Consider the following 27,827-nt stretch of genomic DNA (forward strand, 5'->3'; position numbering starts at 1 on the left):
CCAATGGGGAGCCGCGCCTGCCGGAGGGGGCCGCAAAGCACGGGCTTTGGTGGGCACGTGTGAGGTGAGCGCTGGGGTTGGCGGTGCGTGTTGGGAGCGGCGGCGGCGGGGGGGTGACAGACAGAGAGACAGAGAGACAGAGAATGGTTACCGCGGGACACCCCTGTGTCCTCTATCTCTCTCTGGGCCTGGTCTAGGGATCCCTGGGGAATGGGGCCGGGGCCGGGGCCGGGGCCTTGGCCGCCTAGGCCCGGTGAACCGCGGTCTTGCCTAGCTGAGCCTCCGTGCTGACTGGTCTGTGGGCGACCTCTTCTGGTCTCGCACCACCCACCTAGGGCGGGCGACCGCCACTGAGAAGCGCGTTAACCTCTGTTCAGGGAAGCGCAGGGAGTCTTTCCCTCACATGGTTCTCAAGGGAGCCACGGTGGTCTAGTAATGCTGTCTGTTACTTCATTTGCAGTGTTGGCACAATGGAAGCTAAGGGTAAAAAGAAGTTCATGGGGAAGAGTGGAAAAGCACCTCGTGGAAAAGTGCCACATGGGAAAAGGAAATTTAAAAAAGGTAACGGTAAGAAGGCAAAGGCTTCTTAATAGGAGTCCTGCCAGAGTGGTTATTGTTGTGCACAGGTATGCTCGGACTTCATTTTTTATCTTGGTGAGCTTATGTCTTGAAATTACTAGCTTGGTAGATGAGTGAAGAGCAGTGGATCTTGTCTACATAGACTACAGTAAGGCTTTTGACAGTGTCTCCCATACGGTCCTTGCATAGATGCTGACGAATTATGGGCTGGATGAGCAGATGGTGAGGTAGATTGAAAATCAGCTGAATGGCTGCGCCCAGAGAGTAGTAATCACTGGCACAAAATCTAGTTTGAGGCATAACTATCAGCGTACTCCAGGAGTCAATACTGGGTGTAGTCCTGTTCAACAGCTTCGTTAATGATCTGGATGATGGGGCAGAGTGTGCCCTCAGCAGGTTTACCGATGACACAGAACTGGGAGGAGTGGCTGATATACCAGATGCCATGTTGCCTTTCAGAGGGAGATCAACAGTCTGGAGAAGTGGGCTGACAGGAACCTCATGAAGTTCAACAAGGAGAGGTGCACCTGGGGGGGAAAAACTCCATGCACTAGTACATGCTGGGGGAAAGCAGCTTTGCTTCTGCAAATGTCCTGGAGGTCCTGGTGATCACAATGTTGAACATGAGCCAGCAGTGTGTCCTTGTGGCAAAGGTGGCTGTTTGGATCCTGGGCTGTTCACAGGAGGTTCCCTGTGAACATCAGGAAAGACTTTACTGTGAGGGTGACTGAGCACTGGCACAGGTTGCCCAGTGAGATGTTGGAGTTTCCCACCTTGGACACAAGCAAAATCCACCCAAACATGGTCCTGCGCAACCAGCTTTTGGTGGCCCTGCGTGAGCAGGAGTGTTGGACCAGATGACCTCCAGAGGTCCCTTCCAACCTCAGTCATTCTATGATTCTATCTTGCAGTCAAAACTATACTGACTGTATGAGCAAATAACCTGGAAAAAGTGAAGCTGAAGTGCTTTAGATAGATTGCATTGCAAGCCCTTCAGTTCTATTTGATTGACCTAAAATACTTTTTAATTAAAAATCTGAAGTTGATAATTTTTTGATTCTAGACTTTGCTTTCTCACATTAAGAAAAAAGTTTATCTGAGAGTTGAAACTAGGGCATGTGAAGTGCTGTGGGTTAAGATTGAGAAGGTACCTTTCAGTATTTGCTGTCTTCTACTTAAAACAGATGATGTCAAAACAGCTCTGACCATACTGTGAAGAGATTATTTGGAGATTAATGACTTTGATGTTAGGGGTGGGGAAATTCTTAATTTAGAATAACCCTTTTTATGCCTGGGCCATTATGCTGCTGCCTGGAAAATAATGCCTGGGCAAAACTTCCTTGGGGAAAACTGGGACACCCAGGGACTGCAATGAAAACATTGGCTTTGGGAAGCATGTAAGAATTATTGTTGTATGTATAATTGTTATTGCAAAGTAATTTAAATCTAGTTACAGTAGTAATTTGTTATTTTGAAGCAACATTAGCTTTAGGATAACATTTTGATTTCTGTTTTGTTGGTTAATAGATTCAGGTCCACCAAAGAAAATTCTTAACAAAGGAGACGAGGAGGGAAAGCCTAAATCTGTTTCCAAGAAATTTGTGAAAGGACAGTTAAGACCTGGAAGAGCTAGTGTCAAACAATTCAAGAATAAACAGCAATCAGAAAAGCTTGCAAAGAAGAGGAAGCTCCAGGATGGTGAAGACGGAGGTGAGCAGCTTTTTCAGCCTGGATATCAATGGAAACTAGATTTTGGGAATGTTGTTCATCTAGGCCTTCCTTTTTCCCCCTGCCTTGTCATCACCTTTCCAAATTGTCTGAATGACTGCAAGTTTATGTCATGTTTCATCTTTGCTATGGAAAAAATTATTTCACCTGAGGCCAAAGTCATGAGAATCAACAGTTAGAAATTTTCTTGGAAGTCAAAAGTAAAGATGCAGTAGCAAATTTAAACAATTGGTATGCCATCATAAGGCTGTGATTATTTTAATGACAGTATTAAGTGGCTTGCTGGAAACTGGCTGTTTTCATACAAAGTTTTCATACAGAGTTTTTCATAGACAGTTTTAGATACTTAATCCTCCGTTCTAAAAGTACCAGCTATAAAATTTGGAGAACAAAAATTCGTGAAACAAAATCGATTATCCTTTATATTATTTTTTTTCTGTGATCCAAACTATGTAGATGTTTCTCTTTTTTAAAAGAAAAGAACAAAACAAAAACCCCAAACTGTCACTGCTGTTATTACTGCTTTTCACATTTTACAGCTTATCCTAGAATGGTTAGAGTTGGAAGGGAAATTAAAGATCATCTAGTGCCAACCCCCCTGCCATTGGCAGGGACACCTTCCACTAGACCAGGTTGCTCAAAGCCCCATCCAACATGGCCTTGAACAGTTCCAGGTATGGCACATCAACAACTTCCCTGGGCAACCTGTTAATACAGAGAGACTAAATAAACTGTGTTTGTACACAAAAGGCTAAATAGATATCTAGTTTTATCAACTGTTTAGATGGATTTCTTTTTTAACTTTTTCTGATGCATGAGAACTTCTTATTTCTTTCTCTGCTGTGAAGCAAAGCTCTACTGTGACACTTAAACAGCACTGTAAAATGAAAAGAGGAATCTTATGTAAGGGATTCTGAAGTCCTGCAGAAAAAATGTTAGTTGTTTGAAGGACAGCAGAAGGTGTTGAATATTTTATTGTTGCTGTTGTTACACGTTTGCAGAATGGCTTCACATGGAATATGCACTAGATGTCTGGAAATTTTGTAGCAACAAAATGTTCGTATTTACTGCTTTAAAAAAAAACAACATACAACCAGAAGCAAACCTTTAAATGTTGTTTATAAGAATAACTGAAAGCTGCTGTGTATTGCACAGTGGTGCTGCTCTCAAAGCAGTGTTACTGCTTTTGCTTGTCACTATTACTTTAGGAGAGTGATGAAAAAGAGAGCATGAGTTTTGGATGGGTTAGACAGTTAAGTGCATGCTGCTAAATACCAACAAGCAGTGCTTCAAGGTCTAAAAATATAAAGCTGTGTCTCTGATGTTCTATATAGGAGTAATGGTTACCATGACTTGCTTCTGTGAAACCATGTAATACGAGACGATGGGTTTTTGTCAAGGTACAAGTAAAACTAAAATCAAATATTTGAAGCTTTTCCATAACTAATTTGTGGCGCTTTCCATAAAGTGACCTTAACTGAGTTTGTTGTGTGGCAGTGTATAGCTGTCGTATAGTAAAATCCCATGCTTAAGGAATTTGAGTAAAAAGATTAAGCATGTAAAAAGGCTTTAATTTTTTGCCTTTCTCTGAGACTTCAGATGTCTATCTTTGAGTTAGGGCTCTTCTTTTGAGAGAGGGAAAAGGTATGTATGAGTACAGGGGGAACTAAAAAGGAGAATTACTTGGGGCAGTCATAGGCTGCTAGGTGCATTTTGAGTCTATTTTCAACCTATTAAGAGGTTTGTGATGCTTTCTTTGCCAGAGCTTTGAGGAAAAATAATTGTTTGTTGTTCTTCCAGTATTGTCGAAGTGGAAATTACTAGCTTAGCATACTTATTAAATATTTATGCTTTCATATCAGCTAGCTGGGTAACTGCTGGCAAAGCTCCTGAATTGTTAGCAATTCAAGTCACAGAGCTACCACAGTTTATACTCATAGAGATTTACATTGCTCCTCTTTTATTGATGATATAAAATGTATTTATTTTTGCCTTCAGGGTCGGATTCTAAGAAGCCAAAGTGGAATGACTTCAAAAAGAAAAGGAAGGAGTTAAAGCAAACCAGACAACTTAATGATAAAAGTAATTATGACATAATTGTAAAATCAAAGCAAATATGGGAAACTGTCAGAAGGTAATAACGATTTTTTTTTCTTTTGTTCTGTTGGCTTTTAGTCATAAGTTGCAAGAAGACTCTCTTTCTCCTCTTGTAATTATATAAAACTGTATTTCCACAGTGGAACTCCATGGTGAATAATAATGTTACATGCTGTGCTGTAGATGGTTCAAGCAGAGTGTGGTGACCCATGGTGCTAGAAATGTCTGGATTTAGCTCACTTGTATTTTAGGCTAAAATTTGTGAGTAAATGCTTAGGGAGTTCTCTTACTTTTTGAATCCTGAAGCACAGAGCATATACTGATTCAGCCTGGTCTTGCAGTGGGATCACTGTATGAGGTTTTTGTTGAGGTTTGTTTATTCTTTCTGAGCAGGTGGGGTCCCACATCAGAAGGAGGAGTTAATTTTACTTGCTGTGCTTTGCAGGTTTGGCTGTAAGATGCTTACAGATCTTGGGATCTGTAAATGACTCTGGATGCAGATTTGAGTTTATGTTCTTAATAATATTGTTGCTCAGAAAATAATAATTTTAAAGTGTGGAAATCTGGTTTGGTTTCTGGGAACTGAATCTGCTTAATTATATCTGTCTACGGGTTTAATGAATGACAATGAAAATTTGGATTAGCAGGAGCTAACTTAATTTTACTTTGTACTGTCTTGCTTCTTAATTTATAGATATAAGTGAAACATACTACAAAAAAGTTGCTTCCTCAGTTTAGATTGTTTTACTTTTTTTGCTTGTAGGAAGAAATGCGATAAGGAGAAGCGAGAAAAGCTAATGAATGAATTACAGAAGCTTCTTCATGGAAAAATTAAAAGTGTAAGAAAAACTAATGCCATAGTGTAGAAGTTCACAAAAGCTTCTTTGAAGAGCGGTGAAATATAAATGAACTTCTAGTAGTATTGTACTAACCTGTTCTTCCAAAAGCTACAGGGATTTTTTTTTAAATTGTGAGTAAAAAAGAACAAAAACAAGGTTGAAGGGCTGCATTTGGCACCTGGATTTCAGGACAGTAGTCCTGGGATGCTTTGTCTATCGGCTGCCTATTATAAGGCTGTCTGTTTTGCTAAGCAGCTTTAGTCTAGTGAAATTCTGTGTTAACTGCAGTTCAAAAGCAGCCAGTCAGAGTAATGTCCTGATACTTAACTATGCTATAGTCTTGCTGCCTAATTCTTGAAATGAATAAATTTGTAGTGACATACATGTTGCATTTTGAAGAGATTCTTGGTATCCCATGCCGAAGTAGAATTGTATCGTCACACTCACTCTGAAATTAGAAAGAGGAAAGGAGATAGCATTTCACGGCTCTCTTTCAGTATCAAAACCTTAATGCATGTCCTTAATTGTCAATAACTGCAAGTATTGTCTATATTTTGTTTGATAGAGTACTTGTAAAGCAGTAAAAAGCCTTAAAACTTAATTTGTTGTAAACAGGTAACTACTTTTATAATTGGCATTACATGCTACATGCAGCATAAAACTATATCAAAGAGCAAATGCATTAAAATAAATTTGGTGCATAATGATGTTTAAATGGCCTAGGATAATGAAATGTCTGTCCTGTAGCTGGCGTTTGCACATGATTCAACTCGAGTGATCCAGTGCTTTATTCAGTATGGTAATGAGAAACAAAGGCAAGAGACATTTGAAGAATTGAAAGGTACTTTCTTCCCATTTACATTTTACCTGTGTGCTTCTGTGTTGTTGTTAGGATGCATTAAAACAAGCCATATTGTTTTCTCTTGAATATTTTTAACTTTCTGCTGAAATGGTGCATCTTTCCTAGTGAGCTCTTAAAACTTATTTAAATAAAGGCATCTTGTTTTGTAGAGCTAATGTTGTGAAAAATCAAACCAGCTGAAAGTTTCTCCCTCCTTCTAGATAGCCTAGTAGAGTTGAGCAAGTCAAAATATTCCAGAAATATTGTGAAGAAGTTTCTTATGTATGGGTGAGTATGAAGTGCATTTGCTTAGCTGTGTTGCATTGTTTCATTTCTAGTGTGAATGCTGCTCTTAATCTATATTGCATCAATCGTGAATAAAAAAATAAGTCTCTGGAAACATATTTATAGTAGTGATGAGACGGAAGAGTGTCTGGTACTGCTAACTGCAGTTTTCCTTGTGCAAAAAGCAAAGCTAAAGCTGTACACATCAAGGAAAAAATATGCCAAAAAAAGCTCGAGTACATGCTCAGGGTTGGTCTTTGCCGTATATGAAAAACTGGCTTTTAAAAGTTTTCTCTGCTGAATGTTTCAGGAAGGCATCCTTTATTCTGTAGAATTTATCCACTGGGTTCTTTTCTTTCCCTCAAAATGCCTTATGATTTCTCCAGGTTCCTGGCTTTCTTGCCATATTTTCATCAATGCCATAAGGCAGATCCAGATTTTCTACCTTCTGTGCTAAAACTTACTGCCTAAATGTGCTTCCAAAAATAAAACTATTGATAGGTCAGCTTATCCCCATAGTTTTAACTCTTGCTATCTGTCTTTCCCTGTGAAACAGGACAAAACCACAAATTGCAGAAATAATAAAAAGTTTCAAAGGCCATGTGAAAAAAATGCTCCGTCATGCTGAAGCATCTGCCATAGTGGAATATGCATATAATGACAAAGCCATTCTGGAGCAGAGGAATATGCTGACAGAAGAACTATATGGGAACACCTTCCAGGTTTACAAGGTGATGTTTCAATACTTCCTAGTCTAAGGTGTTTTAGCATCTAAGGTATTGTGTTAGTAATACCTTACCTGTTGTACCTACTATTTCTTTTGATTAAATTCCTTTCTGTCAGCTGTTGAAATGTAGTCTAGTCTAGTTTATCACATTTAAATGTTATGATTACTTGCACATTTCTATTCTAGATTAATGTGATTTTTCAGTTTGAATGTTCGTGTATGAGCTAGCTTTGCTTATCAAAGACAGTCTAATATCATGTGGGTGCAGTTATGGTAGTGTCATAGCCTAGCACGTAGTGGTCATCCTAGCTGAGATAAGATTTAGGCTTAATTCCCCATTAATGCTGTAGATGGCTTTTGTGTCGGAACTGCCTTATATCTCGTGAGAACTGAATGTGGACAGAATGGGCCTGTTTCTATATATGGTATGCCATGTAGGCTTAATTTTTGGCTGTTTTCTTTTCCCATGGAGACTACAGGACTTGAGTCCAAACTCTCTTGAAACTATTTAGTTTCAAGACCCTCATCAGGCAATGGGAACCTTTTTAAAAAGTACAACCTCCTTTCTCCTTTCTTGGTGACTTGAAAAGCTGGTTTCTGTTAGAGGCACAAATAGTTTTATTTTCTACAAAGTAAAAAACTGTTTTATGCAATTATTACCTACACTAGAGTGACTTTGCACCCCTGTGTAAAACACAGCACACCTTTACCCAAGATTTCAGTTAAAATTGTGTAAGAAACTAACAGCTCATTTCTGAACTGTATTGTTTTTTTTTTCTTTAAAGTTTATTACAAGATTTAGTAAAGCATTTTGCAACGCTAATAGAAAGGCATGCTTGCAGTGTTTGTGGGCTGTAATTTGTACTGGGTGTAAAACAGCCTCTGAAATCAAGTGCAGTGTTAGCTTCCATCATTCTAATATTCTTGGCATGAATGCTTCAAGTAGTCTTACGTTGTGGTCCAAACCCAAGGCTCAACAGTATTTGGGTTTATAAGACATTACAAGGTAATCCTTAACAAGACACGGAGTTTCTTGGAGTTTTGTCATGCGTTGTTTGCTTTTTCCCCTCCCGCCTCCAACTCTCCACCCTCCATCCCTGCCCAGCAGGGATGGTTAGAAGTACATTTCTTGTAATTTTCAGGCTGTTCTTCTAACAACAGATTCTTTTACAAGAGTTACCAATGTGATTGTTTAGATGAGATACTAGCAAGTATTTCTGTATTTAAGGTATATGGTATATATTCCTCTCTGCTGTTCTTGAACTGGAATTTCTTGGGCCTTGGTTAACTTCTCAGTTCATTGACTTCTTGCTGTGTTGCCCCCCTAACGTATGCATACTGTCATGCGGGATTTCTACTTAGCTTAGGAGTCCCTTATGACAATGCCAGTTCTGTGTGTTTTACCTTTTACCTGACAGTCTCATGAAGGGCTGACTGTAATTGGCAAAAACCAGTTCAAACCATAGAAGTAGCTTTTGTTTGCTAATAATGAATATTCAGTTTGTAGAAACTTAAGTATACAGCTTCCGACATACTTAAAGTAGATAAGTTTTTTATTTTTAAAATTGTAAAAGCTGTTACTTTTGCAGAAAATTAATTTTGTTTGTGATATCGTTCATGAATTTTGGTTGAAAAGGGACCGAAGAGTATAGTTTTCTGTGAACTCCAGTACTTACTGGGAACGATCAAACCTCTGTGCATTCATTGCAGACACCAGTTGTCCCAACACTGGATAAAGTGTTAGAAGCTCAGCCTGAAAAGAGAGAGGCCATCTTGGATGAAATGAAACAGATTCTTACACCAATGGCACAAAAGTAAGGGAAAAAAAAATGATTTAAGGTGTGACTATCTGTCATGAACCATTTTGTTTCTGTCATACAAACAGACAGCGATATTGATACTCTTGCAAGCTGTAACATTGCTGTATTGTATAGTAAGTAACTATGTTTTTTTCAAAAGTGAATGAATATCTTATCTTAGTTTTAACTACCCTTGTATAAACTAAAGTGTCCCCTGCCCCAGTCAAATAATTGGTAGAAATCCCACACTGTGGTGTGCTTCCATAATGCATTATTGGATAAGCTTCTCCAGTGCTCTTTAGGAGAAAATATTTTGCTCGGTTTAAGAATTTGTAAGTTTTGGTAGATTATTCCACATATTGTAAATTCTAAACATCTAATCCAGAATGACTATGTTTTCTGCACACCACACTGTGTAACTTTTTCTTTTTAAATACAAGTGAAGTATTGCTAATTTATGTTTAAACCATCACTTGTGGGAGACTTTTGCTGATTTTTCTTTTCCCAAATACAGAGAGGCTGTGATAAAGCACTCACTGGTACATAAAGTATTTTTGGACTTTTTCACTTACGCTCTTCCTAAACAAAGATCCGTAAGTATGTTTTGTATGGTTTTTTGTCTTCTTTTACCTTTCAGTGGAGTGTTTTTAATCTCGTCGTGAAAGTGTTGTAAGTTAACTAGACAAAAAAACACATCTTACATTTCTAGAGTTCTACACATCTGGTGATTCTAGATAAATAATTGGGAAGTAGTGTTGTATGGACATTTACAGTCACAGTAAACTTTAACACTAAAACAATAGTGTTTGTGATAATTGATTTAAAAAAAAAAATCTAATGGAATGACTTCGATGTTTTCTCTCTCCATGCCAAATGGTCCTTCTCAATAGCTGGGAAATAATTAAAACCAGAGATGTTGCTTCCAGTAGTTTAGCTAGTGTGTAGTTTCTTAACCACGCGTAGCCATTGTCCAAAAAAATCTTGACCAAAATGCAGTCAGATTGTGCCCTTCTGTCAGCATCCACAACTTTGTCTTCTGCCTCCTCCTGAACCAAGTGTATGGCTTGTATCACTATGTGTCTATTGAATTCCAGTTTTAAGCTTACCCCAGCCATCCGTGCAAAAACTAGGCCTAAATCCATCTGCATGATGTGACATTGTATAAGCTGGTGTCGTGCTTGACTTCACCTGTCTTCAGGCTGTGTCCATCAACCTGGCTCTGTTTCTGCAGTTCAGCCCCATCTCACTCCAGGCCAGGTGGATGGAACCTTCTAGACTTGCTGTCTCTTACCTAATTCTGCTGGACTGGACTCCTGAACTCTTCTTTGGCACTGTTAACAAACCCAAACCTAAGGCTAGTAGGGTGGAATATTCGTGGCCTATTCTGAGTCCAGATCTTAAAGATTCCTGTGTGTGGTTTCATGCTTTGTCAGGGAATGCTTCTGGATTCACAGTCTTGTGTGAATCGAGGGCCTAAGGGCATATCTGTTCATCCTTGCTTGACTTTTTGTGCAGACACAGTAGCAGATGGATATTCTCTTTGGGGTTTGGAAACCCCTTTTGTAAATCTGTTTCTTCCTGAGCATGTAGCTAGTGACACCAATGGTGTTGTGACTGAGCAGTTTCTAAATAAGTGGTAGAATGCTTGGAACCTATGAGTTCCAAGGGAGCTAAGGGAAGGAAGGAAGAAGCAGCTAGGGATAGAAGGAGAGATAGGTGGGAGCTTCATTTCAAAGGAATCTATCCAATAATAACAGAAGTAGTATCTAGTAACCTGGGAGGGAGCTTTTTGGTTTGGTTTGGTTCTGCTTTTTTGGCTGATGGTGTTATTTGTCGGATGGCTTCAGAACCTTATTCCTTTCAGATGAAGACTAACTTTTGGCTGAATCTTTTCATATCTGATTTATAACATCATCTGGTACTTAAATAACCTTTTAGTTCTTCCTTTCTGGCTAATACCCCTTATGTATAAATAAATTGCATCACCTTCAAAGATTTTCTTCCTAAATGAAAGTTTGTCTTTGCCTCCTCTAATTTTAGTCTCAGTTCTGAGCACCCTTCTCTAAATTGTCTGTAATAGGACAACTGACAAGCTTCAAAGCAAGTGATTTCACAAGATTAATATGATGATTATATGAGTAGTTTTGAAATGAGAAAGCTTACGTCATTTACAGTCTTTTGGACTCCTTTTGAGGCTGTTTTTCATAGGTCAAGGCAATGAGAGTGGTTCTGTAGAGCCAGTGATGCTTTCTATGTTGTTGTGGGCAGACAAAAAATCCTTTCATGCCCTTGCCTACCCGCCTTGATATTTCTCAGGCCTTTTCTTTCACCTTTTTGCTTTATCATGTTTTCTTCCCCAGGAAATGATAGAAGCTATCAGAGAGGCTGTCATCTACCTGGCACACACTCATGATGGAGCCCGAGTAGCGATGCACTGCTTATGGCATGGTACTCCCAAGGTATTGTTTCATTTCTGTCTACCCAGTCCTCTAAAGGTAGTCCAGTCTGAGACTGTGAGTTTGATTGCTCACATGTCTGCCAGCACACATTTAGATGCAATTAAGTATTTGGGAGCAAGGTTAAAAAGTGGCCCCACTTTACCTATTGGCAAATATAAGCAGCAGGTTTTTGTGAATCAAATTCTTTCATTAGAACTTTTACAGTGGAAGCATCTTCTTTTATTTTTACCAGAGTTTTTGGAGATGACACGTAAAGCTTTTCCATTTTAAGATCATTGGCCATTCAGTCATCCTGTGGATTTCTTAATGCAGGTGAAATTGGCAGTAGGGAGAGGACAGTAAAGAAGTCATAATGTGGAACGATGTTTGGCTTTGGAATGCCAAGACTTAGAAAATGTTATAGGAACTGTGTTATAGTTTCTTCTGCAGATACAATATCCTGATACAGTTTAGCTGTGATGTATGCCATTATCTCTTGGAAATATTTTAATGCCTCCTATCTTTTTCTGTATTAAAAAAAAGAAAGACAATCTATGAAAATAGTGTGCTTGTTAAAGAGTGCAGAAAAAAGTATGAAGTCGCTGAGATCTAGGGGAAGTAATGCATCTAAAGAAGACTGAGTAGTGATTGCAAGAGCCAAAAGTACAAGCACTGAGGAAACTTTCTGCCAAAAAAAAATCTTGCTGGGAAGGGGTTTTGCAACAGGCTAGAGTCCTTGCTACTTAAAGTTTCAGGTCCTGTTGAATGTTTCTTTACAAATGAAGATTTCAAGTCCATTTTTCTTCTGTAAGTAATGAACAAGATGTAGGTGAACATTCATGGTGGTTTGGGTTTTGGTGTGTGTTTTATTTTTTTCAAGTTGCCCCTTTTGGCATCTCCACTTGGTGGGCTGAACTTGTAAACATATCACACAACCTCCCTGGGATCGAGTCTTTTACAGTTCAGGTTTAACTCTTCACACTGTTTCCAGGTGTTGACTAATAGTACAAATGTAAAACTTTGGTAAATAACTGTTGCTTTAATAAGCAAATTGAAGGTTGTTTTTTTGAAGGTGTAGATAACAATTTAGTTATTCAGAATCACTGGCATCATAGGCTTATTTGAGTTTATTCTTTCCTTTTGGATAGGACAGAAAAGTAATTGTGAAAACTATGAAGACATATATTGAAAAAATAGCAACGGTGAGTGTTCATTAACCATTTATTTTATAGTGATTTGGTACAGGCTGATTTGAATGTGCTTTGGTACTGGAAACAACTATGAGATCTTAATAAAAGTAGGTTTAAAACAGTGATGATGGACTAGATAATATGAAATATATTGAACTTAATGGAATATTTAGAGGCATATTGAGAAGCTTCATTGTGGGCACTACATGTAGTACTATCCTTTAAAGTAGCTGACTTAATTATAATTAAGTCCTAAATTTTTTTTCTACTTTTATTTTTTTGAGCCCAGCTTTATATTGCATTTTTACATGGCTCATTGATTAATTTTTCTTGATTGGGAGTAAAATAACGTGTACAGAATAGGAACAAAAATTAAGATGTGTTGGGGATGTCATTGGAAAGGCCATCTGAATGAGTATATTTCTTATAAGATGCTTAATAATTTTTTATGTTACGGAGCTTCAAAATGAATTAATGCTGAGGTGACATACAGTGGAAAAAGTCTGTATTTAATTTTTTTCTGAGTAACTTGTACGTTTTAAGACTGCGGCACCAATAGAGTAATGGTTGGAACCAGGTTTCATAGTGCTGGGCAAAACTGCAACTGTGAAGTAAAGCCTTTTAAACTCCTTGCCTTCCTGGCTGCTCCATTGTTCTGTTCACTAATAGTTGATGTGGTCTCAATCAGTGGTCTCCAAACTTTTTGATTCCACAACCCTGAGCATGCATCCTTAAGACATACATATTTATGTATAAATTATGTGCATGTTCTACCGTACTAGTATGTGTTATAAAACATACATAGAAATAAAAAAATTAAAGGGATGAGATAAAGGTAATCAGTGGTTATTTTTATATATTTATTAATGCTACAAAAAAAAATTGTCCTGCACCACAATGGATTGTCTTGTGCATCCTGCTTTGGAGGTCATTAGTCTAAGTATTGTTTTTCTCCATAATTTTCTAGTACCAGAATAAATTAGTTGTTATAAGATATATAGAAATATGATACAGTGGGTAAATAATAGCTAAAACAACACTGGAGCACTGAAGGTCTGGCTTCACTTGGATGTAGAGTCTCACTGACAAACAAGCGAATTGGGTTGTCCCCTTTTGAACGTGCTAGACTTGCTCTCTAGCAATGCAGGAGAGACTGTATGGCTCATTGCAGAGATGCAATCTCCAAAAATACAGTATGTGATTTATCTCAGTTTTAAGCAAATTCACCATAGAAATAAAGTCTGTATGTAATGTTCCTACAAGGCAAATCCTATGATTTTAAATGATAATTAAACAATAGGATTAGGTTAATAGCTTGGATGTGATAAAACGGTATCTCAACTTACAATGGCGGATCAATTTAATCTACCTTTGATTTAACAACATGGTTCTCTTAACAAGCTTTGCTTTCAGAGAGCACCTAAATATTGGGCTTCTCTCATTCTGTAATAGTAGACAGAATTTGCTTGTGGTTCATGTTGTGTCATGTTTTAAGACAAACTCTCAGAAATGTTGATTCTAAGTCAATTGGTATATTCATAGAACTTGACTGCATGTGGTTTCTGATGTCTCATCTTTGCAGGGTGAATTTTCTCATCTGGTCTTGCTGGCAGCATTTGATTGCATCGATGACACTAAACTTGTAAAACAGTTAATTATATCTGTAAGTAATTGAATTTTTCCTAAAGTAGTCTACTAAATAGTGTCAGTGTGTTTGTCAGTGTATAGGAGGATGAAGTAGGAATCCATCAACTTTTTTTCAAACCATTTAATTTCTTACCACCTTTTTTGTTTCATTGTATTTGTGTATCATGATTATTTTTTTCTTTTCATAGAAGACTTCAGCACTTGGTATGTTCTCTTTAGTTATTTATTTGAATTAGGTTTTTAAGGTAGATTCAGTGCTTGCTTCAAATTACCCGTTTTGTACATGCTCATTCTGGCTAATGGATGACTGGAGTCTCTTTAACGTCAAGGTCTTTGTCATAGAAGTTTGAGCTCTTCTAGTATTTCAAAAGATCAGATTGGTGGAAAACTTCACAGTGAGGATGTCACCTATCCACTTTACAAGCAAACCTAAAATGTCAAGAACACCCGGTCCTAGAATGTCATTATTGTGCAAACTTATTATTGTAAAAATGGTTGTTTAGCACATTTAGCTCTTCTCTTTTGCAGAAGTAGTGTCTCGGAAAGTGATACTTCAAGGTGAACTATACTAAACTTTCAGGGATGTGGCAAAAAGCCTGAATATAGTACACCATGACTTCAAACAAGAAAAAGTACTTGGAGACTTTTGGTTGGATGCTGAAAGCATTAATTTGCATTAATTCTCAACACTTGACGTTTACTATATTGATAATTAAATGACAACTAATATTCTGGATAAAATCCATGCAATATTTTTATCTTGCTTCCAAAATGGATACAGATAGATATGTGAAACATGAGAACACTCTACCTGTTTTGCTTCACTTACATGGAATTGCAGAATGAACAGTAAGGATAGTATGATCTAGTCTGCATCTGCTTCCTTTTGGAATGCCCCGTTTCCCCACCTTCCTTCCATATATTACTTAATAGGGTTTCATAAAGTGTTTATACTTAAGTTTATGTTTGCATGCAAAATTTATAACTTCTAAGATGTTTTACTCTGTAAATTACCATGAAGTTATGTTTTCACACTGATAAAAGAGACTTTATAGTGCACAATTAATTTTCATGCAAGCAGGATAATTAACATCGATGCATAGGTTGTAAAGTGCTTATACTAGTACTCATGCTATAGCTTTTAGGACTGATGCCTGAGAGGCAGTGGCAGGGAGGTAAAGAGGAGGCAAATACTCTGCATGTGGAGGAGGAATATGAGAAGGTTGTTATGATGAGTCTTGCTTTAAAAGAGCAGTTCTTCCATTGAGCAGCTTTGCACAGGGGGGAACTGGGTTTTTGTACCCTAGCATGGAGACTTGGCCATAAGTCTGTTTCTCTCTGATGGGTGTGGAGAGATGAAAGCATCCCAGTGTGGAGATGGCCTTTCTCGGTTATATTAGCTATAATCACAGCTGGGTTTTGTTTCCAGAGTCCAGTCTGCAATCTAACAACTTCTGGGCAGGTTCCAAGCAAATAAGCCCTGACGGATCAGAGCTGTCGTGGTAAAAGATCACTGAGGCGTTCCTGCATTATGTTACAAGCACTCTGCTTTCTGGAGGGTTTATTGGTTTAGATACTGTGTTTGGCTTTAGCTGAGCTTCCAAGGTGTTATTTAATTCCTGAATCATCCATGTTTTTCCACCATCTGAGATCAGAGATAACAGTGTGTTTACTGTTTGGCCATCCTACTGCATCAATCTCAACAGAATAATAAAGGTGAATACGGAGGAGTGCCCTTCACATACAGAATCAGTGTGTCTGGGTTTATATGAGGTTGGGAACAGGGAAAGGATGTCAGGGGAAAGGGAAATACAAAAAGCAGATAAGATCAAAACCAGCTTTTCAGATGGTGAATGAAAACTAGCAGCAGAGGATGAGGTGGAAGCATCTAGAAATCAAGCATTGAAGCGTACTCTGTAAAAAGAATCCAACTCTCTAAATTATCTTGAAGAGCAGTTAAACTTCTGTCTAAAACACCTTCTACTTATGATCGTTCCAACAATAGTAAAATTTAGCTTAAGAAATGTAAGGAAAATAAAAAAGGTTTGGCGGAGGAGAAAAAGCAGTGTTTGGGCAGGTATTTTCTTTCTTTTTTTCTTTTTTTTTATTATTATAAAACTGATCACTTACGTGGATTTGCAGAATGGCTGGGAATTTGTAGGTAAGGGAAGATTTTAAGGTCTTTAAATCCTTCAAGGAAAGTCTTTCCTTCTCATCGTCTTGTCAGCTCCACAGAGCCTTAATCCAGGACCAAATAATATGTTTAGTGCTTTATACCTTCATATGTGATTGGAACTGTACATTGTGAGCTTGGCACATGTCAGGATTCGGGGAAATTTTAGCAGGAAATCCCTCTCTTTCATGAGGACTCCAGGCAGGCAGTGCTAGGGAGACATTGCCAACAAGACACAGCATGCCTGTGTCGTTTAGAGTTTCTCCTGGTACTTTCTTACAGTTCTGGCACTGAAAGCGGCCAAATTCTGTAATTTGTCTAAATCAGTGGGGGAAATACACTTCTGGAAGGTTTAAAGAAAAATATGTTTATTATCTTTTATACAAAATGGCTGTGTTATAGGTTGATTTTGAAGTGCAGATTTTTGTGCTTATTTGTACTAAACAAAATGTTTTCTTTACCTGTTTTAAGTTTTGAAATATTTCAGCACCTGTGTCATCCATTTAATTGATGAATGAACTTCACATACATCTGAATTTGAATGTGTGCACTGAGAAGACAGAATGTGGTTTTGCTTTGGGTTTCATTTTTCGGAGAAAAGATTTTTTATTTTTTTTTCATGCCTGGAGTATGAAGGTTGCAGTAGTAGGTTTTTATTCATTGTTCCAGAGCTTCATCAAAGTGATGTTTATCTCAGTTTACAAAAACTCATTTTCACCTAGGTTTAAGCAATGTTTTTGAAATAAGAACGTTGTCTTACCATTTCCTGCCAACTTTCAACCACCTTTCTGTGTTTCTCATCCCCTCAAAGGTAACCAACTGAGCTCCATATTAATAAAAGGTGACATTTGTTTAAATTATTCTATTTATCTTTTTCTAGCTATGGCTGGAAGGATTTTCATGGTGGAAAAAAAGGGGGTTTAAGGGCTATGGCCTGCAAAATATGCTTAAAGTGCCCAAAGCTCTGTACAGCCCTCCTTTGCTTTGATAGTCATAATTTTTATATGTATATTAAAAATTGCCAGGAATGGATTATCGTAACAGTCAAGAGTAACCGGATGGTATTCAGGATTCTCCAGTGGTACTTGGAACTTGCATAAAGTGCATGTTTCTCTATGAAAGGGCATTTGTTGAGAAGCTGGCAAAAATTTGAGTACCAACAGCTAATATAGGTGCTTCCATCTGAATATAGCAACATGCTTCTATAAGCAAGAAAACTCCTCTGCATATTAATGCATTTCTTCCTCTGCCACGTTAGTGCACAAGCGTGTGAGGTCCCCACTCTATAGTTTACAAAGTCACTGCTCCTAGCTAATGATTAACCTCTGGCGAATGCCAGTGTTTTTGGTTAAAGCTCAAATAAACTGCAAATAATATTCCCAGCAGAAGTCAGCTTTATTTTGTTATTGAAACTTAATTTTTCTTGGCGAACGTTCTGTGATCAGTTTAAGTTCGACTATTCCTTCCCATGGACTGTTGCTGCTGTTTAGGTGTTTATGTATGCTCCCTTGGAAGTCAGCGTGGGGTATCAGTGATTACTCTTAGGTCATGTGGTAGGTGATCCTTTGTATGTCTGGTCTGCTAAGGTTGTAACTTTTCCTGAGGTTATATTTGTACAGCGTATGACATTCCATTGTGTTGTTCTTTGAACTTGCATGTGTTAGTGAAAACAAATCCTGTCCTTTTGTCGTGTTTTCTAATCAGTGACATTGATACATCTGATGAACACATTTTAAACCTTAATATTTTTTTTATTTCTCTCACTTCGCCCAACTTTCATTCTGATTACAGTTTTTTTATTTGATTTTACAAGCAGATGTAAATCTTACTCATAGTATGTAGTTTTCCTTTCGTAAGCTTTGCATTTGAAAGGTAATCAGTAATTACTGATGGCTCAAAACTATTATTTCATTCATGTTTTTTGCTGTTTGTTTACTTTTACAGGAAATAAATGCTTCTTTGCCCAATATAATAAACAACAAATATGGAAAGAAGGTCTTGCTGTACTTGCTAAGTCCTAGAGACCCTGCACATTTTGTTCCAGAAATCATCACACTTCTGCAACAGGGCGATGGAAATGCCTATAGGTAACTCAGATGTGAAGGTTAAGTTGTTTTTCTCTGAGTTAATGCAACTTTCTGTCGTGATCGATTTAATTTCAGCTTTTCTTTGTAATATATCTAAGTAATGTAAATATATATAAATAATACATAAGTATTATTAGATATGTTAATCTGTAGACCTTATTTTTGCATTTTTGGTTTAATCTTCGTATGTGATGATTGGTGACCAGCAATGTATCGGTGATTGGCAGTTTATCCCCTTTCTAAAGAGCAAAAATTGTGAGGTCTTGTTTGTTGAAACTCATATATAAAATTTGGTGTAGCAGAAAATTTTCAATATACATTATTGGTGTTTTGAGTTCCATAAAAGTACTTCTCAAAATCTAGCAATACAAGTGGAAAATGTTAATTTGAATTCATTCTGTGGTATTGACGTTGATGCTTATCAGCTTTTGAAGAAGGAGCAATTTTAGATGATTAGTGAACTGTTTAAGAAATACATCTCAGTAGTTGAGATAACAGACTGAGTAGAAAATAAAGAGGTTAAATTACCGTTGTCAACAAAAAACTGAGGTTTACTGGCAGTCAGCTTTAAATATTGTACACTTCCTCACTCCATGTGTTCTTAAAATGTGTGTGCAACATGTGTTTAATTGTATGTGAAACAGAGGGAAGAATAATGCTTTCTTTTGATCTTCCAATAATTTAGAGCTGTCTCAAATAGCATATATGTTCTGAATTTCTTATTGCTTGATGTGCGTACAGAGCAAGTCTTCTACAGTAATGTGCTGTCTCTTTCATCAGTAAGAAGAATACTGAACTCCGCCGCCGTGAACTTCTGGAAGCCATTTCCTCACCTTTGCTAGAATATTTGCAAGAACATACCCAAGAAGTAGTGGTAGACAAAGCTACCTTTGTCTTGGTTGCTGATATCTTAAGAACAGCTCTTGGTGACATCCAGCCTGCACTAGATGCAATTGCCAATTTAGCAGCAGAAGAGCTGGTTCCAGGTGGCCATGATGGACAGGTAATGTAACAGAGGACAAGGTGCTGAGATCTTGCAGAGTGTTTGCTTATTTTATATTACTAAAATGAAGTCTGCTCACTTTTTCCTTTACATAAGATGTCAACGTGCTGCCCTGATAGCACTCATAGATTAGGCATGGTCTTTGTTTTCTGACATTTCCCTTTCGTAGTTTATTTAATTATTGCATCTGGTGTGATAGAAGCTTGAGACAGCATTTTGTCTGAATTGTAGAGCAAGGTGCTACATGATCTTGAATCTTCAGAACTGGTTTAAGCACTTTGTGGGAAGGTAGCTGACAGTCATGTTACACAGGGTCTCTTTTAATGTTACCACTATGCAGTCAAGCAGTTAGTAAATTTTTACAGTTCATTTGACTGTTTATACTGAGAATGATAGGGTCTCTTAGCTTTCAGGTATGCGTATCTCCATGCAGGGAAAGATCTTAGATAATAGGTGTTTGTCCTTCCAGTAATAGCTGTTTGTCTTTACATTATGACCTTCTCTTCAAAGTGTGCCTCTCCTGTTTTGTTGAGTTAAGCTCAATCAGATATGTGTGTAGACTGGAAAATGCAAAATGCTGTGTACACTATATTTAAGAGAGATGGCCTCCAGATTTTTGTAGTTGTGCTGAATTTGGGCTGTCTTTCCCCTTCTTTAAGATGGGCATTTCAAAGAATTTTATGAGAACTATTCATGTTGTCTGTGAACCGTACTGTAGTGAATTTTCAAGTCTCTGAAAATGTGGAAAGTCTGGAACTTCTTGTAAAGGTAGCTAGACCGAGAGATTCTGGTCAGTAAGCGCGAAGTCCTTGGGGAGGGGCAAATGAAACATTGGTTGATACGGTTTATATTACTGAAAGTTAGATGTTACAGGCAAGGGGATAAAAAAATAAACTGGTCAGTTTAAGTAAGTATTCAGGTACTCGCTATTTGCATAGGTGATGACTAAATGTATCAGTGTGATGTGGTGTCCGAGGGCGGAGTGGATAAATCAAGCGGGAATATTTATGGACAGACTTGTAACTGCATTTTGAAACATCATCATTAAATAATTTTGTTTTGGTTTGGTTTTTTTTCCCATTAAAGCTTCACATTGCAGAGCATCCAGCAGGCCATCTAGTTTTGAAATGGTTAATAGAGCAAGATGAAAAAATGAGAGAGAGTGGAAAAGAAGGTATGTTGGAAGTTCAGCTTTAGTTGATCAAATTATAACTTCACCGTAATCAGTTATCTGACCTAAAATAAGATTGGTACATGTATTTCTTTGAATATACTAATATATGGAAAATTTAACATACTCTCTAAGGTTATTGTTTCTGTCTTTTTGCTGTTGTGAGCTGTTGTATGAACAGAATGCCAAGGATACATTTGCTTTTTCTGCAAAGCATGTACTGGTCTGTTTTTTTTTTTCTCAGGGGTTTACTGTATATTTGGGACAAGGGTTCATTTCTGTGCTTAAAATGTCTTGATAGCTTTGCTAAATTACGCAGCAATTTAAAGGATAATAATAGAAAAAGTCTTTCTAACAGAAAGACTTGTTTCATTAGTGCTTGTGAGCCAAACTGTAATCTTTACTGTGTTCATTATCGCTGCTGGGTTAATGCTTTATAGCTGTTATTACAATAATTCATGCACAAAAATAGGACATCTTTGCTATTTTATATCCCAGAAGGCAGAGATTGGGCACAGATGTTCTCATCTTAATTTAGCTTTTAAACTTATTTTATTACATAACTGTAAAATCTTGTTGTGTGAATCGCCATATCCTAATAGAGATTACTTTTTCTCATACAAAAACCTAAAAAAATGGAAGGAGGTGGGGGTGGCATAGTATAATCTGGAGGGAACTTCTTTCTGTTTAGGGGGCTTTTTTCTTAGTAGAATTGTCAGACTTTTTTTCTTCTTACTACATTCAGATATCCACTGTTTCCTTTAAAAATGGTTAGTTTGGCTTTATTAAATATTTCTGAAAGGAGGCTGTTTTGCTACTTAAGTGGATGATTAAAAATGTGCAAATAAGAAGTTTTATATGAGTGTCTTTCAAAGACTAGCCTAACTGAGATGATAATAGTTATCTGGCTTTATTTCTGCTAAAGTTATGCAATTCCCATTTTGAACACAAGCTGTTCCTTTTGGTTTCTTTGTTTTCCTCCAAAGAGTGCGCCATTCAGAATTGTTGATCTGAGTTTATGGAACTGGCATTAAAAAACAAACAAATTGTTAGCACATAGGGAACAAGTTGAATAAAAACTGACCTATTCTTCAGATGGAATTCTGATCTAAAGTGACAGTGAAAAATAGCTTCAGTGGTTTGGAGGTTGGAGTTCGCTGGGGTTGGCTGGGGTTTTTTGGGTTGCTTACTGATACATTAGGTCAGCGTACAATTTGTCAGAGCAGGTTTGCTGAAGTTCAATTCTTCAAATTCAGCTGGGGATTTCAGGTCAGCTTAGGTTCTCTTTTGCGTGTGCCATTATTCCAATAAATCTGCAGGTCATCTTAAGCTTTAAAAGCTAATGAAGAAATAGAGCCCTGTGGCATTAGTACAGCTGAAAGAAATAAGGTTCCTAGTGTTTTTTTATGCACCAATAAAGGATTAGAAGTGAAGCTTTAAGTAATTTCATCTGTGCAAATTCTGTTTCTTCAGTTGTAGAATCAGATGCTTAAATGTAGCATTTGTCAGCAGAATTGTGTATGTATTAGTACATTACATATAATTATGTCTTATGTCAGTTCTTACCAAGTTCTTTCTTTGGAGTGGATGCCTTCATTAAGAGATGAATAGCTTTTGACACCCTTTTAAAAAAGAAGCGGCAAGTTTGCCTGCTTTATACTAGTAAACTGTCACACAGTGCCACTCTTGTCTAACTAATTTTAAGCAATACTTGGAAGTAGTCAAACATCTATAAAGGTATTCATTGCATTGAATAGTCAATTATTTCGTGAGAGCAAAACTTTGTGAATATTTGATGACTAAAAAGTATTGATTAAATCACAACCACAGAGAACTTTTAACAGGCTTCTTTGTATAAAGATGCTGTCTTAATTTTTTTTCTTCTCCCTACTCCTTTCCCACATTTTATAGTTTGCTTTGGAAGAACATTGGTGGAACGTGTTGGTATTGAGAATATGAAGACCTGGGCAGAAGTAAATCGAGGTGCCATTATTCTTTGTTGGTATGTAAGGCACATAGCTATTTCTGATTAGGTTCCAGTGTTAATTTACTGAACAGCTCGGAGAACATCAGTCAATTTCTACCAGCAAAATGCTGGCTTTTGCTCAATGTGTACTGTCTTTCATGCCACTGGTAGGTCTGCAATGGAACAGGATACTGGAAAAATTCAAAAAATGGAACAGGATACTGGAAAAATTCAAAGTTTCCATAGGTTATTTCTTGAGCTCAGACTTTTGCAGTACTAGGAAGTAGCTCAATGTTGGGAAATTTTAAGATTAAAAATCAAATTTATTTTTAAAATCATGCCAACCACGTCTTGTTTGACAAGCATAAAATTCTCAAAAGAGCACTCCACAAATAGCTACGTTAAAATAATTAGCTAGGAAATACCTGTGACTGGCAGTAGCATAAAAGAATCCAAATTTTTTTTTTTTGTAATTTATTGCTTTATGTTCATGCCTTAATTACAGAACCTAAGTATGTCTCATACTGAAGTAAAAAAGTATTTGCAATAGACCATACAAAGGCTTATGATGAGCTGACTGGCTCCCAACTTTGAAGCAGTGAACTGAGCAACTAGTGAGATTAGCAAGACCCCACAGGAAGGGGACTAACATTAACATTTTGTTTTATCAAATGGGAACAGCAACAGCTGTGTTAATCATCCCTGTTTTCACTGTGTAACTATCTGTCAGTGTCAGGGCATAGAAACCCAAGGTTTTGTCTTTAGCCCAAAGTGTATGGTCTGTGTTCTGGAACTGCTGGGTCAGCATTGCACTGCTGGCTCTTCATAAAGACTTGCACTGAGGCAAAATCAGCAAACGATTCAAAGGGACAATATGATTTTGAAAAATAAAAACCTCTTCTACCTTTTTTCTGCCCCACTTCTCCCTCTCCTAAAGTTACTTTAGAGTCCTTGCTGTTTGCTTTCCGTCTGCTCTTTATGACTTCACAGTGAGGCTACTTTGAAATTGGTGCTCTTTTGCAAGGTGAATCAAAAGCTATTTTCACTAATAGGACTTCTAATCTGAGTTTGATTCTACCTTTGTTTAGTCATTGTCATTCAGAGCACTGGTGAGAAGAATTGGTAGTAGAAGAGTAGTTGCAATCCATATACAAAACCTGTTTACGTAACATCATAGTAGTCATATGGGTCTGACTGTTAAGATTGTTCAGCTGCTGAAATGATAACACTTTTTCTTTGCCTGTCATAACAGGCCTTTAGAATTCAATCAATCCATCTAATGCCTTTAAGTTATCTGATCCTGTTCAGTAAAGATTTGTTGTAAAGGCTTGCTCATTGACAGTGTATTAATGCTTGGACTTTTTTCCTCTAACTCAAGGCTGAGGAGATTAATTTAACATGTGGTGTTGCTGCTTTATGTACTAAGCTATTTTGATTGTCCAAGGAAAGTTGCGAAGTAAATTAGTGGATTTTTTTCCAAGTATAACACTTTCAGAATTGTTTGGTTGTCACTGTGACAGCAGTCTTTTAATTGGTTTTGAAGACTTACAGAAAAAACAGGAAAGCAATAATTGCTTATTAGTAAAAACAAGCACAGGAGCAGTGTATTTTATGGAAAAGTCTATGAAGACTGTCAATCTTTCCCTCTCTTTGCTATTACTCGTGGCATTACAGGGCGGGGCTTTGACGAGCGTGCTTTCTTACCACGCATGGGAGCTTGTCTCCTAGAGTGCCAGTAGAACATTTTTCACAAGTACTGAAACTCACCTAACAGGAAAGAGAGATAAAAGTAGGGGGGGTAGATTGTTTGTTTGATGGAATTTTGGTTTGAGTTTTTTTTTTTTTTTTTTAATTTTAATTAAATCTGAATCCTTTGTAGTTTGAACTTCTCTTGATGACTCATTAGGCATAATGCCCTTTTGTTTAGGCAGCTGAGAACCTGTAAACATAACCAGCTGCTTTTATTCCATTTTGTGTGACACCTGCTTACCTCGCTAACATGTAGTAATTAATCTCATCTTTGTTTACGTGCATGCATTGAAGTAGAAAGGTTACTTAAATCATACAGCAATGGTAAATTTAATTTAGTCTGGTATAGATAATAACCGCAATATTTTTTTTACATAAAATAGTTTAAAAAATATTCAGATTCTTTTTTGTTTTAAAGGAGCTCACATTGCTCAGACAGAGGTAATTTTCAGACGCTGCCAGTTCTCCCTGAAGCTATGATTGATTTTTGTTTTGTTGTTGGCTTTTGGAAGCCATCTGTCACTTAATGTGCAGGTCTGAAACTCAGAATTACCCAGTCAGTCCATTTGAAGATTTTTGGCTTTCTAGTCATTTAAGCTTATTCACCAGTTATGAGCAGTTCATCGGATGTGCTTGATTGATTAGTTACCTGGTGTCCTCTGGACACTCTCCTTTCGTTGCCCAACTTGCTTTTAATTTGATTTTTATAAAAAATGTGGGGCCTTGTTCTGACCTAGTACAAGTGTGAAGAGTCCGAAGGTAATGAGAGGGCTCTTTGCAGACATTACAGTCCAGCTTAGTGTAAATAAAGCCTTGTAAATACTTGAATGTCATGGATGCTGGTCTATTTATGTTTCTACATCTGACTCCTCCACAGTATTTTTGAAATTGTCAGTGATGTGTTACATTAGGGTAGAAAATGGATAAAAACATACTTCACCAAAGGACTTAATGACTTAATTGATTTCTATGTGTAATTTCTGTAACCTGTAAAAGTTGTATTTTATATCCACAAAATACATAGGTGCCTACTTATCAGATCTTAGAAGATCTTTCAGAATAATAATTAAAAAAAAAAAAAAACCAACCACCTAACCTATGTTGGTCTTTTGGCTGTATTATCAGACATGTAGATGTTCTGTATTAAAAATATGGTGTCTTGAAATATCTGTGGATACCAAGAGTGTGAAAGCAGCTTTACATGTACAGCTGTTGGCAGATGAAATTCCTTTTTATAAATATATAAAATGCAGTCCAGAGTGGCTTGCTATTTTGTATGCTTTTTTTACCTGGTGGTGAACTGTGTGAATCTCTACATGTTAAATGCCAGTGTGCTCAGCACATCCTTTTCAGTACTCTTGACTATCTTGCTGTGTGCAGGGGTATACGACTTACAGAAAAGCTGAAAAAGTGTCATTCCTCACCTGTGTTAATTCAGTTTTAAAGAAGGCCTCTTGATTAAATAATACTGCTGTAGCTAAAAGCGTAACAGAAGTTGCTGCTACAAGTAAGCTAGTCATAATAATCTAGGAATAAAGTAGCTGAAAACAGTGATGTCAGATGGGCACCCCGTGCTTTACTGCCTGTAGTGTTGCCATCCCGCACAGGATTTGGAGTCCTAAGGAGACAAAATTTAAATCTCACCTTAAGCTACATTAATTCTTTTTCTGTCTTACTCAGTTCAGCTTGCTATGTCTAATCCTTGTTTAAAAAGTAGGCAAGTAACAAGCTTTTAGGTAGCTGCAAATTGGGGAGCCGTTTGGAAGAATCCTAGGGATTGTAAAGACTTACAATATCATGCAGCTGGCTTGGTACCCGTACACAGGTGTTATTGTTTGCTTCCAATCTTAGTTTATTTGTATGCCGATCTTGTAATTCTGTTCTGGATTGCACACATTGGCTGTAGAAGACATGACAGTTTTTAGGGAGTTTCATGCATCATTTTGAAGAAGCAAATGAAGTTTACCATTACCTCTGCTGGTTTTGTGTTATCATCCAAGAACATTTCACTGTTACTAGTAAGTCTATGTAGTCCTGTGTCAAATGAAGCACAGAAGTACAATAGTGAAAGTACTCAATGTGTATTAGATGTACGTCACTGCATCCAGTTTTAGGACCCCCATGACAAGAAAGGGATCAACAACTGGAGAGAGTTTCGTGGAGCGTGACCAGCATAGTCATGGGCTGGATTCCTTGGCCTTGAAGGAGATGCTGTGGTGGCAGGGCTGGTTCACCTGAGAGAAGGGATGGCTTTGGGGGCACTCAACAGCATCCCCGGCACCCGAGGGGATGGAGGAGTGCTGGGTTCTTCACAGCAGTGCGTGTGTGGCTGGAGGGTGAGGCAGCAGCACAAGCTGGAACATGAGAGGCTCAGGCTGGAGATGAGGGAGAAGCCTTTTCCCCATGAGGCCAGCTCAGTGGTGAGGACAGGGCTCAGGGAGGTTGGGCTGTCTCCTGCATGGGGAGGGGGGGGGTGGGGTGGTGTTCAAGCCTGGACTGGGTGTAGCCCTGTGCAGCCTGGTCTGACCCAATGTTTGAACCTGCTTTGAGTGGGGATCTGCAGTTCCTTCCAGTCTGATTTATCCTGTGGTGGTTGTGGTCTCACTTGGTGTTTCATGCTTTCCAGAAAGTTTTAAGTCTTTTTCTAATAGGAGGTGAAAAGGTCACCATATATTCTTCCTAAATAGTTATTCTTTCCTTACATGGAGAGCTTCTTTTCCTGTGACTACATGCTGACCTTTGACATCCTTGTTTTTTTTCCTGTTTCTTGTAGCCTTCTCCGGAGCACCGATCAAAAAGTGGCAAATACAGTCAAAAAAGGACTGAAAAAGCTTGTCCCAAAGTTGAAGCTGAATAAAAATGTAAAAGGAATTGAAGCATTACTGGAGAAATTGACTTCCTAGTGTAAATGAAGCTAAAAAGACAATTTGCATCAATGCAACCAACTGAGAGTTGGTAAAATTTTTACACCATGCTTGTTTTGAGAAGCAGTGTATGCATTTGTAAATTAAATAATTTCTAAAACAACTTTTCTGTTGTACTCATTCTGTTGTGGTTGTTCTCAGAGATTGAAATATCAAGAAGATTTAAGAGCTAGTGGAAGCTTCTGAACATGTGATCAAGAAGTTAAATCTTTCCTGATAACTTGCACAAAAATGATTTGAGTCTTGTTAAAATTTGTGTGTATGTTGTCATAGTTACCATAGAAACAGAAGCATCTGTTCTAGAGATATTCTTATATACAGGGCAAATACACTTGTTCTTAATCCCCTTCTCTCCTCGTTTCCTCAAAAAAAAAAAAAATAAAAAAAAGCAGAAAAACAACTCAAGTCCCATTCTTAGCCTATGAAGGAGTGATGGAGGCTCTCATCCTTCAGGAATTAACAAGAATAGAATGAAAATAGTGTCTCCTACTTTTTTCAAAGAAGGTCCTGAAGGAGAGGCTGATTGTGTCAATGGACCACAGTTTGGTTTTGTTTCTCTTAAGTCTTCTGAAAAGTACAGACTT

The 27,827-nt window shown here is 37.6% G+C and overlaps 1 protein-coding gene across 2 annotated transcripts; it reads left to right on the top strand.

The window, feature by feature from the left end:
• On the top strand, window positions 1-27,599 carry PUM3 (pumilio RNA binding family member 3). Of its 2 annotated transcripts, none has more exons than XM_082497420.1 (18): window positions 1-64; window positions 461-561; window positions 2,107-2,289; window positions 4,306-4,441; window positions 5,168-5,243; window positions 5,991-6,084; window positions 6,306-6,372; window positions 6,926-7,100; window positions 8,807-8,910; window positions 9,410-9,488; window positions 11,256-11,354; window positions 12,482-12,535; window positions 14,106-14,186; window positions 18,288-18,430; window positions 19,211-19,433; window positions 20,520-20,607; window positions 22,516-22,606; window positions 27,093-27,599. In XM_082497420.1, the coding sequence occupies exons 2-18, from the start codon at window positions 471-473 to the stop codon at window positions 27,220-27,222; spliced, it is 1,914 nt and encodes a 637-aa protein (XP_082353546.1). In that variant the 5' UTR covers window positions 1-64; window positions 461-470; the 3' UTR covers window positions 27,223-27,599. The 2 variants fall into 2 exon arrangements, with proteins under 2 accessions (XP_082353546.1, XP_082353547.1); XM_082497421.1 differs by lacking the exon at window positions 1-64 and adding an exon at window positions 76-83.
• The last annotated feature ends 228 nt before the right edge of the window (window positions 27,600-27,827 follow it).

This window comes from Vanellus vanellus (assembly GCF_965231255.1).
Source record: "Vanellus vanellus genome assembly, chromosome: Z".
NCBI lineage: Eukaryota > Metazoa > Chordata > Aves > Charadriiformes > Charadriidae > Vanellus > Vanellus vanellus.